Source organism: Hippocampus guttulatus, chromosome 10 (assembly GCF_054856545.1).
Source record: "Hippocampus guttulatus isolate MCC_2025c chromosome 10, RoL_Hgut_1.0, whole genome shotgun sequence".
NCBI lineage: Eukaryota > Metazoa > Chordata > Actinopteri > Syngnathiformes > Syngnathidae > Hippocampus > Hippocampus guttulatus.
In genome coordinates, this window is record NC_141270.1 from 10,050,759 (window position 1) to 10,068,531 (window position 17,773).

The window sequence follows — 17,773 nt, forward strand, 5'->3', positions numbered from 1 at the left end:
TGCATTTTTAAAAAGTGGTGCATTCATAGATCTGTACGCATGTTTTGACAACACATTTCTAAGTACCCACCCATGTGTGCTGAATGCAGACCAAAATTGATCACCTATAAATAGAATGTTTGAAGTTGTTATAAGCACCCTCAAGAACGTTTATCTGTGCTCCTCCGCTACACTTTAAAGCTACTAACTGCACAACAGTATGGCAGTAGTGGTTGTATTTTTATTTTTATTTTTTTATTCAGGCACCAGTAAAAACCTGCCTTCTTACCGACACAAAAAACATAAACAATACAATTTGAGCCATATTGTATAAAAGAAAGTATTGAAACACTTGTTAATCTACTCATTAATTAATAAGGTTTGGGTGAGGCACCCTAATTCCTTCTAATTTCAATAGGATTGAAGGTGAGAAAGAATAGAACCAAAACCCATCAGAGAAATTGAGACGCCACCCTGACCACACATTTTTTCTTCTGGATCAATGAATATAGAAGACTGGATGTTGTTATTACTGCAACTGAATTATGTATTCTTTCAGTAATGCCAAGCCAGGTGACCCAATACTTTTGCCGATAGTAGTGTGGATTTGGATTTCACTGTAATAGAAAACAAATGTCTCAGGTCATCTTAATGGGTTTCATACGCTATCCGCATTTCTGTCGCACGACTAATGGAGGCGGGAAGTTGCTGCACAGCCGCAGAGATCGATGAGATCATTTCTCACATCTCTCTTGGTGTAAACATCTGAGCCATGCAATTTCTATCACACTGTCTGGAGACATCACTTGGAGAAAGAGAATGCCTGCATATGATACTTTATATCTTGCATTGAACACTTCATATTATTTGTGTGTGTGACATCTTTCTCAAGAACAAAACTACACGGTACGTGCATATTAGAAGTAGGTGTTCACCAGGAGAATTCTAACTGCTCCAAACAGCTGGCCACTCTCTCAGATTTAACGCAAATTCTCTCAACTGTTGATATTACACTTTTTTTTAATGGAGTTCTAGCTTTGCAGTTTTATATTATAGATGACAAATGTTGTGCGAAATTGGATACAATCTACCAGATATGGAAGTGCACTTTTCAAGTCGTCCGCCACATTATTATATATTACATGTAAATATATTTTTATCGATATTATAACAAAATCTTCAACCAGATGGGTGAATAAGTAAGCACTAGGGAAAAGACTCAATGAAAAATACCAAGGTGTTCTAAACATTGTGCTTTTTCCTGTCTTCCAAAAATATTGAAAACGACAAAGACAATTATGCTAATGCAGCCGACAACATTGCCTGATCATCAGCTACCAAAAGGACACACCCTATTTTCAGTCACCCAACCAACAGAAAAACCCAGTTAAACTGTATTTTTAGATTTAAACTCTACTGTGTGACCATTTCATACAAACAGCGGGGAGAAAAAAGTTGACACACATCTGCTCAAATGCCAGGTATCAGTGATATAAAAATGAGACAAAGATCAATCATTTCAAAACATTTTCACCATTCCACTAAAAATGTGTAGGACTCCAATGGAAACAAAAACACATTCTCTGAAGCCTTTTAGAGAGAGGAAGTAAACAACTGTGATGATGTACTTGAAAAGTGTGCACTTCCTGTCAGAACAGGTGATGTGGCTGTGTTCGGAATCAACCAATGACATTCAAACTTTCGTTAAAGAGTCAGCACACACCTGCCTCTTAGAGTTACTCTGATTTACCCCAAATAAAGTTTATCTGCTTTTGTAGCCTTTTCCTGACATTTTTGTAATCACATTACAGCACAAGCCATAGTCCAAAGACAGCTTCCACAGCAGCAGAGGGATCTTATTGATCAAAAGGGTGTTACAAAAAAAAAAGAAAAAAACAACGGCAAGTCCTTAATAAACCATGAAAGAAAATAAAGACAGACATCATCAAGTTGACAAAATGTGGCACAACAATGGCATGACTAAGGTGCTTCTTGAGCATCCATACAAAATTTATGAAAAAAAGAACAAACAAAAAGAAGAAAATTGGTCTGGGAGGCTGCCAAGACACCAACAGATGCATTAAAGGATCTGCAGCTTTTTCTGGCAAGAACTGGCTGTTCAGTAAATCTTATCAACAATCTCCCATTTTCTTCATACAAGTATGTGTGGAATATGGTGGAAGGCTTTTCTCGTGTCGTGGAAAGTGTTATGGTCCTCTGAAATTAAAGTGGAACTTTTTGGCCATAATTCGAAATGGTATGTTAGCCTGCCTAAATCCTAAAGAACATCATAAATACAGTGGCAGCATCATGCTTTGGGGTGTTTTGTTTTGTTTTTGTTGGAATTGGGGCCATATTCGAGGCACAGTGGAGGGAACTATGAAGAGTTCGAAATCGCATAACACAGGCGAATCCTTACTCATAAAAACGTGTGCGCACTTATCCAACCACATGATCATAGTTTTTTTTTTTACTTTGTCAATTGAAAAAAAACTTTCTTGTAGAAGTATAGATCACATAAAAGTAGAAAATGTTTTAAAATAGTTTATATTTGTCTAATTTTTTATGTAACAGAAGCCTTTTAAAAGTTGTTTGGAGATTTTTGATTTCCACTATTAGCTTTGACCATTCACCATAAGTACCTACAGTTTTGCGTGTCGGAGTGACTTGCACAGACTGATAAAACTCCGGCAGGACTCGCTTCTTCACTTTGCGTTTCCTGAGAATTGATGAAGAATCCAACTCATTGCCTGGGACCTCCACCAAATTGGACTTTTCCTCTGTCACTCGAGCATGTGAGCTTTTCCTGGAGTGGCGTGGACTGTGTCTGAAGCCCTGGGAAACAAGAGCAAACACAATTGGGTTACTTTAACAATTGTGCATTTGGTTGACATATACAGTAGTTGAGGAAGCAGAAATGACTAAGTCCAAACAAAGACAATTCCATTAGATTGAAGTATATGCACACTTTGCCTACATACTCATCAGTAGCTATCTTCACTCCATTGTTTACAAAATAAAAGAAACAAGGGTCAGTAATAGTTTTATTATTAAAAATTGTTCAGGACCAGGAATCCCTAGAATATATTGTTTACACCTGTGCTACAGCTGAATTCACTTCACTTCAGTTCTAATGGAGTTTTTCTTTCTAAATCTTATTTTAGGTTTGTGTATTAAAGTATTCCAAACGTTTCCCGAGTTCGAGGTGCACGTTTTATTTTGAAAACAAAGTCCCATAACCGGAAACAAAAAAACCGAGCATACGTTTGTTAATAACCCTCCATCCATCCATCCATTTTCCGAACCGCTTGATCCTCACTAGGATCGCGGGGGGTGCTGGAGCCTATCCCAGCCGTCTTCGGGCAGTAGGCGGGGGACACTCTGTATCAGTTGCCAGCCAATCACAGACGTTTGATAATAACGACCAACAAATATTGTACTGTAATTGTAAACAAATTATGTACTTATTATTTATTACTTAGACAAAATATCAAATATTACTCTGGATATTGTTGCAAAAAAACAAGTGAATGTTAAACCTGCTTGAAATTTATCTGCCAAATCACCCACATTATTGATGACACATGCGCACTGCGCACTTGGTGGTCCATAAATAGCAATGCGGTCTTTCATCAAAGTAAAGCCAAATGTTTTAGCCACAACGGGTGCCATATCTTAAGTAGTAATAATAAAAACAATTTCAACATACTAACAGTCTGCGTAAAGTAACAATTTCTAAAAATTATCATGACCGATGATGCTGTTGGTGACTATGACGAGCATGACGTACTAAACTTATAATGACAAAAGTTCATCCTACCTCTGATCGAAAATGATGCGTTCGGAGGCCCACTACGGAACACAAGACAGGTTAGCCTTGCAGTAAATTCAAGAGGCAGCGTACAAAGGCAGATAAACAGGTCTCATGTGAAAGGGCCATTTTGACAGCATCTTTGCGCACATGAACGCCTCAGCGGGTGCTCGGCGCTTTCAAATAAATTCTTGTTATATGGAGCAGCCATGACAACATGAGACATGAGGACATGAACAATATTCCAACACTCACCGCGACACTTGGAGCGCCCTGAGAGCGCTGATCTGATGGGCTGCTTCCCGCGAGCGACGTAGCGTTGCCAGCTACAAAAAAACACGATAGTGGCAACGGTACCGAGTAACAGTAACAGCAACAAAAGCGCGCACTGAACGGAGAGCGGCCTGAGGAGGACCAGAAACACGGCAGCGATCATCATCAAGCTGAGATGAGGTAGCCGAGAGCCGCTTGACTCACACCTCCTCCTCCTCTGCCGCCGCCGCCTCCTTTACCTCCCCCAAGCCCAAAACACAGCAGACGCACGGGGGCTCGCCAATCATCATCACGCTTACTGGGCCACTCGCGGAGCGCAAACGATATCCGCAGCCAGGCTACCGTACTGTTACGTTGGGAGTGAGTCAGCAGCAAGTCTCACTTATTAATTCATTTCTGTCAACGTGCAGGAAGAGAGTCAGCACATTCATCCAAGCTCTTGCAGTAATCTGCTGCAGAGATGCCCAAAAAGGATCAAGCTTTTGGATCTCTATGGCAGGGAGAGCTTTACATAATCATGTTGACATGTTTTCCACCAGGTCTATTGTAAAATGCAAGCACATCCTTATATGTTTTTAAACCCACGGGTTTTGATCAGGATGGAGGTATTATTGCACACCCTTTCAGGGGCAAACAAACACTCTCATGCCAGACTGATGCAACAAGGATGATGTAATTTTGGAGCTAGGGGTGGTGGAACACATTTATTATGAGCATTTTTTTCTAAAACAGTTCATCAGAGGTATCATGTCGTTAGAATTGCATGCCACCATGGTGAACTTCTCATATAGTACCTACTGCGTGTGACCCACAGGCTCAGTGGCCCATGCCTGTTTGCATCCTACATCCATCCATCGAGGGCCAGACAAAGCTTTATGGAACCTGTACCTGAATATGACGTGGGGGTTCCTGCCAGCATGTTTTTGTAATGTGTTTTTAAAAAAATACTTAAAACTTTGGTCCACATAGGAGTCCCCAAGCAGCTGCGTAGTTTGCTTGTGCCTCGAGACGGTTCTGTTCCATTTTCTCGAGTGCTTGTCCTCATTTGGCTCTTAGGTGAGCTGGAGCCAATTCAATCTTACTTTGGCGTGAGAGGAAAGGTACATCATGCAATAGCAGGGCACTTGTTGGCTAGCATTTAAACAACTTACATTCACATATACCGTATATAAACCGAATATACATGTTTTTGGAACATGAGAGGGAAGCATGTAGGGATTGCATCGAGGGAACATGTGAATGCCACACATGAAGGCCCAAGTCACTGTGCTGCCCTTGGTTCCTGCAGTCAAAGTCAAATATTTCAACGAATGAAATTACGTGAATGTAAAATAAAACAACAACAACAAAAAAAAACATTAAATGTACTAAACTGAGTACTGTATACAATGAGCAAAAATACAAAGCAAAATCTTAAAGAATGATGTGACTCTCAGCTTTCTCAAGAGCACTTAAACACCCAGAGCGGTCACTCAAACGAAGACCCAAATACAGCGTTTGAAGTATTTCAGTCTACCATAATCTCCTTATATGATAAACATTTTCCATTAACTAAAGTCTCCAAAAAGTATAAAGACCCAAGTAAGCCATGGATAACGAAAGGCATAGAAAACGCATGTAAAAAGAAAAACAATTTATATAAATTGTTTTTAAAATTGAGAACTGAAGAAGCAGAAAAAATATATAAGACCTATAAAAATAAACTAGTAAATATTATAAGAACCAGTAAAAGAGATCATTATCATGCACTATTAGAGCAGAATAAAAGTAACACACAAGAAATATGGAAGATACTTAACCAAGTAATCAGAAATAGTCCTAAAAAAATGGATTATCCAGAGAATTTTATCAAAGGCAAAAATACTATTTTGGAAAAAACTGCAGAAATAGCAACTGAATTTAATGAGTATTTTGTCAACATCGGCAGTAACCTAGCAAAACAAATTCCTGATCCAACAAACCTGTTTGAAATAGATAGATATGTAGAAAAAAACTCCTCCACGATGTTCCTTACTGCTGTAAAACAAGAAGAAGTATCAAATATTATAAAAACTTTTAAAAATAAAAAGTCAACTGATTGCTTTAATATTGACATGACAATAATAAAGCAGATTATAGAATATGTAGTGCGACCTTTCACGCACATATGCAACCTGTCATTCAAAGCTGGTATCTTTCCATCAAAAATGAAAATTGCTAAAGTTATTCCAATCTATAAAAGTGGAGAAAGACATCGGTTTACAAATTATAGACCAATATCACTACTACCACAATTTTCAAAAATATTAGAAAAACTATTTTCTCGCAGACTTGATAGCTTTATACAAAAGCATGCGCTGTTAAGTGAGAATCAATATGGCTTCAGGGAAAAACGGACCACCTCAATGGCAGTTATGGAGTTTGTGGAAGCAATAGCCACTAATATAGACAACAAGGAATTTACTGTTGGGGTTTTCCTAGATCTAAAAAAAGCTTTTGACACAATAGATCACAGTATATTATTGAAAAAAATAGAAAGATATGGCATTAGAGGTGTAGCTTATAAATGGATAAAAAGTTATTTAGAAAACAGATATCAGTACGTGCAACTCAACAATAAAAAAATGAATCAACTGAAAATCACTCACGGAGTTCCTCAGGGGTCAGTGCTTGGTCCAAAACTATTCATCTTATATATAAATGATATCTGCAAGGTCTCAAAACAATTTAAATGTGTCCTATTTTGCTGATGATACAACTTTCTACTGTTCTGGAATAAATCTGAAACAGCTCCTGACAACCGTAGAAAACGAATTAAACAAATTAAAAAACTGGTTCGACAGAAATAAATTGTCACTTAACCTGAAAAAATCGAAGTTAATTGTTTTTGGCACAAGACCAATCAAACACCAAGCTAAAATTATGGTAAACTCAATTGAGATAGAAAGAGCGTATGAAACCAAGTTTCTCGGATTAGTAATAGACTCAAAACTATGTTGGAAGCCACATATCGATAACGTAAAAAGAAAAATAGCCAAAACCGTAGGGATCCTCTACAAAACCAAGGAAGTGCTAAATAAGAGATCTTTGTACACATTATACACTTCATTATTATTACCATATATGACCTACTGTGTGGAAATATGGGGAAATGCCTGCAAAACAAACACACTCCCTATTCTCAACCTACAAAAAAAAGCAATTCGAATTATTAATAGATCAAAATATACGGAACCCACAAATCCACTATTTATCAAATTAAATACGATGAAATTTTATGACCTGGTTGACTTTAAAACCGCCCAATTAATGTACAAAGCACACAATAACCTGCTCTGCCAAAACATTCAGAAGTTTTTCAAAATTCGAGAAAGCAGCTATGATTTAAGAGGTACCAACTTATTCAAAAAACTCAAAACAAGGACAAACATCAAGCAAAGAAGTGTATCTATCAAAGGTGTTAATCTGTGGAATAATCTCGAAACGGACCTGAAAATGAGTAAATCGCTTGCTGAGTTCAAAAACAAATTCAAAAAAATAGTACAAACAACCTACATCAATCAGAGTTAAAATGATAAATTCAAAACATTAAATATAATGATAAATCAGAACTAAGTTGATAAATAGAGAAAGGTATATAAATATCCATTATGAATACAAGAGAAAATTGACACAAGAGTGTCAGGGTGTGGAAGTATATAATCCCGATACAAACCAAAAGTTGTAAAAATATCACGGTTAAGGGTAAAGTATGAGCCTTAATGGAGACTTCTTTCTTCTTACTTTTTTCTTTTCTGATTGATATAAAAATGATTTATTAGATACAATCACATAACGGGGTAGGACTAGATACGTTTTTTACTTCTTCCTACTCCCTTGAACATAATAACTGTGTTGAATGAAGATTGATTTCTTTCTTTTTACTTTTTTTATCTACCTTATTTTCTGTCAAATTATTACTGTATATATGTTTTATGTTCAATAAACAAACAAACAAACAAACAAAACAAACAAATTGCTGTACATAATAAATCTAAAGTATCAATCACACAGAGGTACGTGATTCGGAAATCATAGTACGATAGCATCTCATATTTTTGTACTTTGCCTATGTTTTTTTCTTTTTTTAATTGAAACTTCCTAGTTTATTTTCGGCCAAACTGCCTTCCATACAAAACGCGAAACAAAAAATGTGCATATACTTGCATTGATTCATCTCTCTACTGGAGGGCGGTCTGCGAGTGGCACAGCTGCGGCAAGCTCTTCATGATATCCATTTGTCACTCCACACATTATCATCAAAATGAAATATCCACAACAGGTCTCGCGTTAAGGTAAAAAAATAAAGGCGCAATTTTTGACACTCTAAACAGACACCAATACCGCCCGCGTGGGACGACCGGAATAAAGAATGAGTGCTCCTGCTTTGAGTCACGATGACGTATATAGCGCAATTGGGCATGCTTTACGGCAAACCAACAAAACGGAACGGCGGGAGAGAAGTCATAAAAACCGGAGTACAAGCGAAAAGGTAACGTTGTAGTTTGATGGTTTATGTCATTTCCCACAGACGTAAACTATGGGTTTCCAATCGTAAAAGCTCCACATTTCGATCGATTCCAGCATTTTGTTTGCGTCAATAAGAAGACAGTCCCCTGTGGTATTTATAAAGCTTCACAATGGCGTCAAGAAAGAGTTAAACTAAGAAATGCGATTTGCGTCAATGCGGTGCTCGCACAACAGAAAAAACTGACATTAAATTAGCACTTTAGTTTTTTTTTGTCTTCTTCTGCGATCAAATAAGTACTCTGAATTCACACATTAGCTCGGTGCTGCCTTTGGTGGCCTTTAGTATCTCTGCAAAAACAAAACTCCAGAAATAAAAGTACCGGGGGGACAGGATCCATGAAGTTGCAGAAGGTTAGCAAACGCCTTTTCGGTCTAGGGAGGGTGTTGATTTTACGCCACTTGTCAGCTGCATTCTCTGGAGCCCTTCATGCATGTTCATGTGTGTCCATTTTTGAAGCTGAAACAAGGCTGATTTAGTCACCAAACGTGCTATATTTGAAGTCTGATGATCTTTGTGCTAGAACTGCTAGTTCCCTGTCCCACTTATGTATATGGCGTCTCTTTTCTCCAGATACATGTCGTCTCCAAATAAAGAAGAAGACGATGGGTTTGAAGACGTGGAGTTTGTATCTGTAAGTTCCACATCATGTCAAGTGTACAAAACCATATCTAAGTACAATTATATAATAAATATTTTACAGATCTGTAAGGATCATGAAATTGTCTGATAAAGACAGGTTGTTTCAAAATTTATGTCAGGAATATTTGCATTCATTTAGCATCTTAGAATGTGGCGATTGAATGAGATGCTGTTCTTGTTCTTTCCACAGGAAGGCCAACTCAGGCCAGTGCTGGAATGTGTTGATTTGCTGAGCGATAGTGACGAAGAGGGCTGTTCGTCCTCATCAAGAATGGTGAGCGGCCAAACTAAATATGTATCACAATTAGGTGGGAAACATATCAATTTTGATTGATTCCTTTCCGTGGCCTTTACGCTCCTGAAGATCGAAGATGAAATCAACCTTCGAAAGGCACATGTTGAATCTACTCTGGATAGAGTGGCACAACAGGTGGCTCTGCAGAGGCAGGAAAGAGCGGATAAATGTAGAGCATTCAAGGTAGGGGAAAAAATCTTTTAAATTTGACAAGTTGGTCATATTAGAATTTTCTGAGCTCCTGTATCCATGATTTATTTAGCACCTTAGTAGGTTCAGTAGTATAGTTGGTAGCATTAAAAAAGAAAAATCTGTATAATGATGGGAATTCCTGAAAGATACTGTAGTACTGTAATACTGTAAGTCTGTATTCCAGTCCGAACTGCATAGCATATACATTTATTTTAGTTTATGCTGTCCAAAATAATTACTTAAGTAAACTGAATGTGTTATCGTTCTCTGATTCTACACAAATAATCTACAGCTCATTTAATATACTTTGGGAAACTCAACATCGTTAGACCTCAAACTGTTTGAACAAATAAAATCAATATTTTTGTTTCCGCATATAGCTTCCTATATACTTACGTGATATGTCACAATGTTCTGTTGTTTCGCTTCTACTCAGGAGAAACAAATACAACAAAAAATTCATGCACAGCAGGAACTTGCGATTGCCCCAAGAAATGAAATAAATCTAGAGGCAAAGCGCTGTGTGGAGATGTGGCTAAAAATGCCAGGTATGTTATGCATCTGAAAAAAAAAATATGCGCACTATGAAGTAACCACAAACCTCTCCTTATTAAACATGCACAATTTACAGATTTTTTTCTGGCCATAGTTTACAATTGATTTACCTTGTGACAAATTGTCAAGAATCTGCCTCTTTTTTCAGGTCTGCAGCCTGGAGTGGTCAGTTCTGGTTCTGAAAGACGACGCAGAGCTGCTTTCCCCATGAACACTTCAACGAAACACGCATGTCCTGTAATTAACTGTTGTCGTGTTTTTGATCATGTGTCTCTCCTTGAAGGACATCTGAAAAGGTTATTTTGATAATGTTCATTTGTTTTCTACATTTATGTGCAAATGTGGATAGTTTGATCGACATTTTACTGATTTATTTGTAGGTTTGACCACTCACCTTGCGATCCAACCATCAGTCTTAAGGGAAGTTCCATACAGCTATTCGCCTGTTTGGCCTGTTGTCGTCATTTTCAGACCAAAGAAGAGTGGCAGACACATCTTCAATCTAAGGTTCCTCCTCCATAATAACTCGTGAAATCCCCCTTCGACTTTGAACTCCATGACTGAAGCCAATGTTTTCATTTCTTAGGTGTTGTCATCTCATCCCGACGGTCACTGCATGTCACAGAGCTACCAATCCATCGTGGGCTTTGCCTGCCCCGCCTGCTACCTCCTTTTCAACAAGCGGGACGAATGTCTTCAGCACATGGCAGCAAAAAATCACTTCACTGAGTCCCTCACTATGAGTGGTGAGATTACGTCATATGTCTGTACCGGAACCTCTACACGTACATGATAAAGCAGGTCCTGCCCTTGAAGTAGCTGAATATATAATGTGTCAATCAGGTTGCTGATGAGGTGTCTTGCCACTGAGATAATTTGTTTTTTTATTTAACTTCTATTTCTTAAAGACACCAAAAGAGAAGTGGTACCAGTTCCGGTTCCATGGCTCGCTAAGGATCGCCTCATTGACTTGTGCAAGGAAACCCCATTCACCGTCCGATGCTCTTTGTGTCAAAAAGTGCTGACTTCTCATCAGGCAGCTCAAGCTCACTTTAAGTAAGTTTTCTTTTTTCTTTTTAAATTCTTATTATTGTTTTTTAATCTCCCCATACCCTTAAAATGCATCAGTATCAAAACCTGTTGCTCCAAATGTAAGTGGCAGAAACAAATTTGAATGCAACGCCAGTGCATCGAACTCCACACTGTCTATCCTGTGACGATATTGCAGAAAAAAAAAAAAACATTTTTGGTTGTTACATTTTGAGGCCACTTGGTACATGTGATAATTTCGGATCTTATTTTTCTATGCTGTTCTTTCCCTAGTGTGAACTGCAGACATGGCAGTGCAGTGGCAAAGGCTGATGCGACAGTGGTGCAGATAATGAAACAACTGCAAGTGCGAGGCCAGTGCCCTCGCTGCTGTTTAATCTTCCTGAGCCAAACAGAAGTGGAACGTCACAAAGAAGACACCCAACATGAGGTGGCGGTCAACAGGACCATGGAGCAAGCTCTTCTTCAGTACAACTGGTTTAGTGAAAAACAAGACAGGACCAGGGGTAATCATGAGGAGCAAAGTGTCAACTTTGGAGCACTAATTCATCAAAGCAGCAAGACTAAGCGCGAGTTTGAAAAGACACCTGCCAAACGAAAAAAGAAAAGCTGCACAACCGCATGGTTCTGCGAGTGTGGAATGAAGTTCACGGAGGAAACCTCGGCCAGTAATCACCTCTTAGCTGCGAACCAAATCTGTTACCAATGCGGTGTGTGCGGCAAACACATGGGAGAATCTTCCATCCCCAACTTGCACATGAGCCGTTTTCACGGGGGCGCACATCTATCCAACTTCTTTTTCTACTGCCGCAAGTGCAAAGTGGAAATGCCTCGCCAAGAGGATATCATGTCACACGTGTTGGACACACACGCCGGGCACACCTTCTTCATTGAGCAGGATGTGCCTGAGGATGCCCAACCGTCGACCAGCAGTAACAGCAAAATGGACCTGTGCACCACATCCAAGTCCATGATTCGGCCCATGCCAGAGGCGGCAACTGCGGCATCGACTTGGATGTGCAGAATGTGCGAGGACATCTTCGACTCTGAGGCTGCCGTCCGCAAACACTGCGGCGACCTGAGCAGTCACAGCTTTCAAAGGTTCATGTGTGGCCACTGTCCGCAGAAGTTCTTCAAGGAGTCCACCGTGCGGCGGCATTGTGCCAACGAGCACGACGGGCGAATGAAGAGCGCCTACTTCTGCGGTCTCTGCGACAGCATGCAGTTTGAGTCTGAAGGAGAGTTCCTGCAACACTACAAAAACCTGCACAGTAACGACTACTACTCTATAGGCAACACCAATCTTGTTCAGCCTGCTGTGCGGATTACATCTGCAGAGTCATGTCCCTGCATGAACTCTGAGAAGAACAGAGATGAAATGAAAGTTGCCTACACTCAATGCATGAAGACACTATCCTCTGAAGGTCTATGTCAATACGTGTGTGCTCCTTGCGCTCTTTGCGTGCCCTCCTATGCTCAGATCAAGACGCACGTCAACACCACGCACGCTGCATTGAACTTAGACAAGACCTTTGAAGTAGAATGCCAAACTTGCAAGCAACGCTTCGGGGATGTTCCGAAGTTCCATAATCACCATCATTCCCAGCACTGTGCGTTGCAGCCATGCGTGAGCTCCAGGGGCTGCGGGAAAGACATCACAAAACAACCCCAAACACTGAATGATGTTGAGGTCAAAGAACAGCGAAATGGTATATCACCTCACTTCTTTAACATTTTTACTTACTTTTATGACAAAACCTTCATGACTTTGGCATGCACAAAAACACCGTAAAGTAAAACTTTTGAGGCACCGATATAACATTGGTTCCCAAAAGAAATTCTCCATGGGGAATTCACAAATGCTGCAATTTGCAAATGGATGGGATCATTTCATTTGAGCTAGATATTATTTTTAATGGGTTGGGAAAAGCTCTCGATGTTCTGAGCTGCTTTTTCTCAGCTACTGTTGTATGTGGCCGAAATATTGAGTCGTGCCGTGGTATGGCTGTAGTTTAAATGATGTTCTTTAGACTATAAAGTAGTTGAGATTGAATCAACAGCACTTCTGCTGGTAGCAGCCAAGTAGTGCCCTCCTTTGCCTCATAGCTCGATTAATCAATATATTTATTCTTAACAGTCAGTTTGACTTATCCCTTGCACATGGTTAATTTAAAATGAAGTAAAAATGATCTCTCCCCCCCCTGCAGACACACTAGGAAGTGTCGTGTTTAAAACGGAGCAGATTGAGATGGATGTTGATCAAAGTCAGCATCAAACCCTGCATGGCTCCGGCTCATTAGGTAATACACTTATACTGCATTCCAATATGATTTTCCCTAACTGTGCTCCACACATTGCCGTTTTTAACATCTTCACAATGCTTAAATTGTGATGAAAAAGTGTTCTTAGTGGCCAAAATCTGTGTTGATCACACACAGAATATGCAAGCATAACTATTGAACGTTCAACATCTTCAGTACAATTGTCTCTCCCAACTGTTTTCCGAGCAGGTCGGGAAGGATCACTCCACCCCCCCTCTCACCCGTACCACTGGTTCATTGCTCAGGATAATCTTAAAGACCACTAAGAATCTTTTGATCTCAACAAAAGGAAAATGCAATTTTTTTGCCTGGTTGTCAATTATACATGTAAGCCATTTAAATAATTCTTGCGTCTTTCCTACTTGTAAATACAGATGAAAGAGAAGCAGACCCATGTGAGGATAAACAGTACAGAAAATGGATGTCAATAAGATGGTGTTTAATGTATTGTTTTCCGCCACAGATAAATCTGATGAAAAGGTGAAAGAAGCACTGGCCTTAAGCGCGGAAGACCGAGAATCAGCTGGTACGTTATTGAAATCTGGGATGGAATCCCACACGATGTTAGACGTGTTTGTTGTTAAATGTTAATACAGTACTAATGCTGCCTGCTTTTAAATTGTTTTACAGATCTCAACGAGGCTCTTCAAAGAAGCCTTCTGGACTTCTGAGGAGAAGCTTTTTGCACGAGTTATTTTGCTGATATGTCAAATCAATGACATTCCGTGCTCTTATGGGTTCCTATATTACCCTAGAAACAATAGAGTACATCACAGTCACTTCTGATTTCAAAAAGGCTTTTTTTGTTTATGCCTTTTGAAGGCGTTAACACGCACTACTGTTAATGGCAACAAAGAATGACAACCAAAGACAACATACATAGCCACGCTCTGTTTCACAGCTGTTTCCATTGCAGCATCCAAAATCCAAAGCATTTCGGGCACCCTCAAGAAAACCTGCATCCCAAGGAGTGATTCCTCTTTACAGCCATCGTCCAGAAGCAGTAGTAAGAATGAACTATTGTCTCACTGTGAATGAAACCGCTCAATACCTTCATTGAATGGAAATAAAAGAAACTAATGAGATCCATTGGATGTCTGCTGGTAATTGCGTGTGATACACCAGCATATTCAAGTTTAAAGTGTTGTGTAATTACAGCTGCCTCACATCAACAGTCTTATTAGGATTATTTCTTGAAGCTTCAGCAAGTTAAGCAGATGTCAGTATCCCAAATGTCCGTGGCCCCTACTGTGCCTGTCCTCTCTTTAATGTATTGCACACTCAAACACTATCTTCTGTAATAAAAAATTCTAACATCCACTTACATGTATGTACTGGAAACAGCGCAGTCAAGGGAAATATGCTATGAAGAGCAAAGACTAGGTAAAATGAATACAATTTAATGGAGCGAATTTAGGTTGGAAATGTTCGTCTGTGGTTCTGCTTGATAGCCCATCCCTGATTTATTGTTAGTGCAACTGTATCTATTTCATTATCTATTATTAATAGCGGTGGCGTTCGTAAGATTTTATTGATATTATTAGTAGTCGTAAAAACATAACTGCAAAATAAACTACTGCAATAAGACTTTTCAGTGAGTTTAGTAATCGTCTATTCGGAACTCTTCGAGAAACTTCGGCGAGGTAAAACGGAGGAAGTCCCTGCCCATATTTGGCAATGTTCCCTCGGGCAGTCAACTGGACACAACAACTTGCTGGTCGGACGGATACCACCGTACTCGGAGTGCTCCTTGCAAAACAGACCAATTTGAAAGAAAAAAAGATTTCGATTATTTTGCACATTCGGTCACCCACCGCCATGTCCCAGGCCAAAATACAAGCTAAACTCAACGATGTAACAGGCGGCAAGTTTAAGAGGACAATGTCCATGGCAGACCGGGCGGGACAACTTTTGTCGAATTTGGATCAACTGGAGATAAGGTAACAAGTGGGCTACGGACGGTGCCTCGGACACGCGTGGGCACGCTTTGAAGCAAAAACGGTCATTTTGCTGCATGTTAATTCTTGTTCACTTGTAAAAGTATGCGCTTTCTGTGGTGCTGATTCATCTTTTTGCAAATGTGTGCGCGTCACAGGGTGGAGGCACTTCGCGAAACGGCCTCGGCCATAGAACAGGAAAGGGAATGCATCCTGGAGATGATTCAATCCTTACAGAACAGTCAAGAAATGCATAACATCAGCGCCGGTGAGCTCACTCTGACTTTCGCTTTTTGGACACTTTGATTGCTATCCTTCAGATGTGAGTTTGTGTTTGTTCATTTTCACATTGTGTACAAATTAGGTTAGTCTGGACCTCGGTGTGGGTGTTGCCCAGGGGAAAAAAACAATCAGAAAATAGTAGTTTTGTGCCCTCCAGGTCCACCTATGTGGAACTTGCAGGCAGGCGCCAAGAATAAAATTTGCTGATGAATTTCTCAAAACAAGGCTCTGGTCGTCACACAAATAACGGGGACTAAGACAATGATTCCACCCTTTCCTGTCAAATCTACAACATTATTATTTTTCAGGAGAGAAAGAAGAGTTGACTTTGACAGCAGACCGACTAATGGGCCGCACCTTGTCGGTGGAGATCAACGTGGGCACCATCAGGAACAGCCAGCAAGAGGAGGCCTTGCGCAAGGCCACGTCCATCATTGACGAAATTGTAAAGAAGCTGCTGGTCGACATGACCGAATCTAGGCAGCAGCTCCTCGCCCTGCACTCGGCCTGCGTGACGGAGGCGCCGGCTGTGCCCATCGACCAGAAGTTTCAAGCTATTGTGATCAGCTGCGCTCTGGAGGACCAGAAGAAAATTAAGAGAAGGCTGGAGATGCTGCTGAGGAACGTTGGAAATGCTGAGAAGAATATAAAGATCATGGATCATCAGAAATTAGAGGAGCCAAAAGCTAATGGCAGTCAATAAGGAATTGTCACCAAAACCTAAAATGTCCTTCACTGTCTTAACCAAACTCTGATAAGGGATACATGCATATGTTGTGTACCCGTGGGCCAAAACCACCACCACACCAGCATGAAATGTTTGACATACTTAATTAGAATCTCCACTACCTCAATGCATGAAGGAGATACAGGTTGCATGAAGATGAGGATTTGTTTGCATGAAGCCCTTTTTGTGTGCACAAGTGAATAAAATCGAACTCATTGAAGGTAGCCTGTCACATGAACAACTGTTGTCATATTGAGCAGATAAAATTACATTTTTAATTACAAAACGGGAATTTTAAATAGATTAACAACCAATTTGATTTGAATTTTAGAGACTACCGGTACTTCCGGAGCAACTGAATGAGCTGCAGAGATTCCTTGATGTTTTAAAGGGCAATGTGTTTATTAGAGAGGATCTCACAACTTGAGGAAAAATCCCTTTCCAAAGACTTTCTACAAGTCTATCCATTTTCTGACAATCACTTAACTATCAGGTACTGTTACTTGTCCAGGTCACAACAAGAACACTATTCCCCCCCAAAAATTATGGATAATTTGATTTGTATGATTACTGTCAGGGCTCTGTCAGAGCCATTCCTCAACGTCAGAAGGGTTAATGAAGACTGTTAGATTTTCAATAACGGAAGATGGCCAAGGCACCTGGGGTCAAAGTTCATGTCTCATCAGTCATAATTTCCACATGATCTTCACACTCTCAGGAAGTAAATCATTTCTATGCAGTGGCAAGATTTCACCAGTATTTTTAAATAATCCAACACAAAACTGTCAAACTCTTCGTAGCAATTGCCAACATTTACAGATATGAACTTTTTCAATTAAATTTGAGATCTCTATTGATGTTTGCAAAAATATACACATAAAAAAAAAGGGTCTGAAGAGTACAAAGGTGTGGAAAAAAGCCATTGTACACTAGTAATACGAGACTAAATTTGTACAGTGGCGGGCCGTGCATTTCAACCTTGGGCGTTCAGTGACGTCACAATACATTAACACAATATCGGCTCGTCAGGCAGCACTTAATTTCAGGAGCATTTAAAACCATCAAGTATGCATTCACAATTAAGAGCAGGAAACTAAATTTACAGATATTGTCAAAAATAAAAAGATTTAAAAAATACTAAATAAAATGCCACCCAAATTACG

General features: G+C 39.7%; 3 protein-coding genes across 5 annotated transcripts in view; 2 read left to right on the plus strand and 1 right to left on the minus strand.

Annotated features, from left to right (window-relative positions):
• The window catches only part of dst (dystonin), a 97,558-nt gene extending 93,195 nt beyond the window's left edge, over positions 1 to 4,363 (minus strand). Inside the window, exons 1-3 of the mRNA XM_086122401.1 lie at positions 4,046 to 4,363; positions 3,800 to 3,831; positions 2,626 to 2,814 (exon numbers count right to left, since the gene is read on the minus strand). Coding sequence (XP_085978527.1) covers positions 2,626 to 2,814; positions 3,800 to 3,831; positions 4,046 to 4,229 — 405 coding nt within the window. The 5' untranslated portion in view covers positions 4,230 to 4,363. The remainder of the gene's footprint in view (positions 1 to 2,625; positions 2,815 to 3,799; positions 3,832 to 4,045) is intronic.
• Positions 4,364 to 8,506: 4,143 nt separating this feature from the next.
• On the plus strand, positions 8,507 to 14,749 carry znf451 (zinc finger protein 451). Of its 3 annotated transcripts, none has more exons than XM_086122730.1 (13): positions 8,507 to 8,573; positions 9,183 to 9,243; positions 9,442 to 9,525; positions 9,616 to 9,729; positions 10,175 to 10,286; positions 10,442 to 10,589; positions 10,674 to 10,800; positions 10,880 to 11,039; positions 11,202 to 11,349; positions 11,617 to 13,052; positions 13,551 to 13,643; positions 14,128 to 14,190; positions 14,295 to 14,749. In XM_086122730.1, the coding sequence occupies exons 2-13, from the start codon at positions 9,187 to 9,189 to the stop codon at positions 14,333 to 14,335; spliced, it is 2,583 nt and encodes an 860-aa protein (XP_085978856.1). In that variant the 5' UTR covers positions 8,507 to 8,573; positions 9,183 to 9,186; the 3' UTR covers positions 14,336 to 14,749. The 3 variants fall into 3 exon arrangements, with proteins under 3 accessions (XP_085978856.1, XP_085978858.1, XP_085978857.1); XM_086122731.1 differs by lacking the exon at positions 8,507 to 8,573 and adding an exon at positions 8,904 to 8,962; XM_086122732.1 differs by lacking the exon at positions 13,551 to 13,643.
• A 577-nt stretch (positions 14,750 to 15,326) lies between these two features.
• On the plus strand, positions 15,327 to 16,834 carry bag2 (BCL2 associated athanogene 2). The gene is made up of 3 exons (XM_086122155.1): positions 15,327 to 15,604; positions 15,760 to 15,869; positions 16,192 to 16,834. Exons 1-3 carry the CDS (start codon positions 15,342 to 15,344, stop codon positions 16,584 to 16,586), a joined length of 768 nt encoding a protein of 255 aa, XP_085978281.1. The 5' UTR covers positions 15,327 to 15,341; the 3' UTR covers positions 16,587 to 16,834.
• Positions 16,835 to 17,773: the final 939 nt, after the last annotated feature.

Excerpts from the sequence above, each read along its gene's own strand:
- znf451 (XM_086122730.1), top strand. The coding sequence starts at position 9,187 with ATGTCGTCTCCAAATAAAGAAGAAGACGATGGGTTTGAAGACGTGGAG. Across the intron at positions 10,287-10,441 it reads GATGTGGCTAAAAATGCCAG|GTCTGCAGCCTGGAGTGGTC; the intron begins GTATGTTATGCA and ends CTCTTTTTTCAG. Across the intron at positions 11,040-11,201 it reads TGAGTCCCTCACTATGAGTG|ACACCAAAAGAGAAGTGGTA; the intron begins GTGAGATTACGT and ends TATTTCTTAAAG.
- bag2 (XM_086122155.1), top strand. The coding sequence starts at position 15,342 with ATGTTCCCTCGGGCAGTCAACTGGACACAACAACTTGCTGGTCGGACG. Across the intron at positions 15,605-15,759 it reads TTGGATCAACTGGAGATAAG|GGTGGAGGCACTTCGCGAAA; the intron begins GTAACAAGTGGG and ends TGCGCGTCACAG. Across the intron at positions 15,870-16,191 it reads AATGCATAACATCAGCGCCG|GAGAGAAAGAAGAGTTGACT; the intron begins GTGAGCTCACTC and ends ATTATTTTTCAG.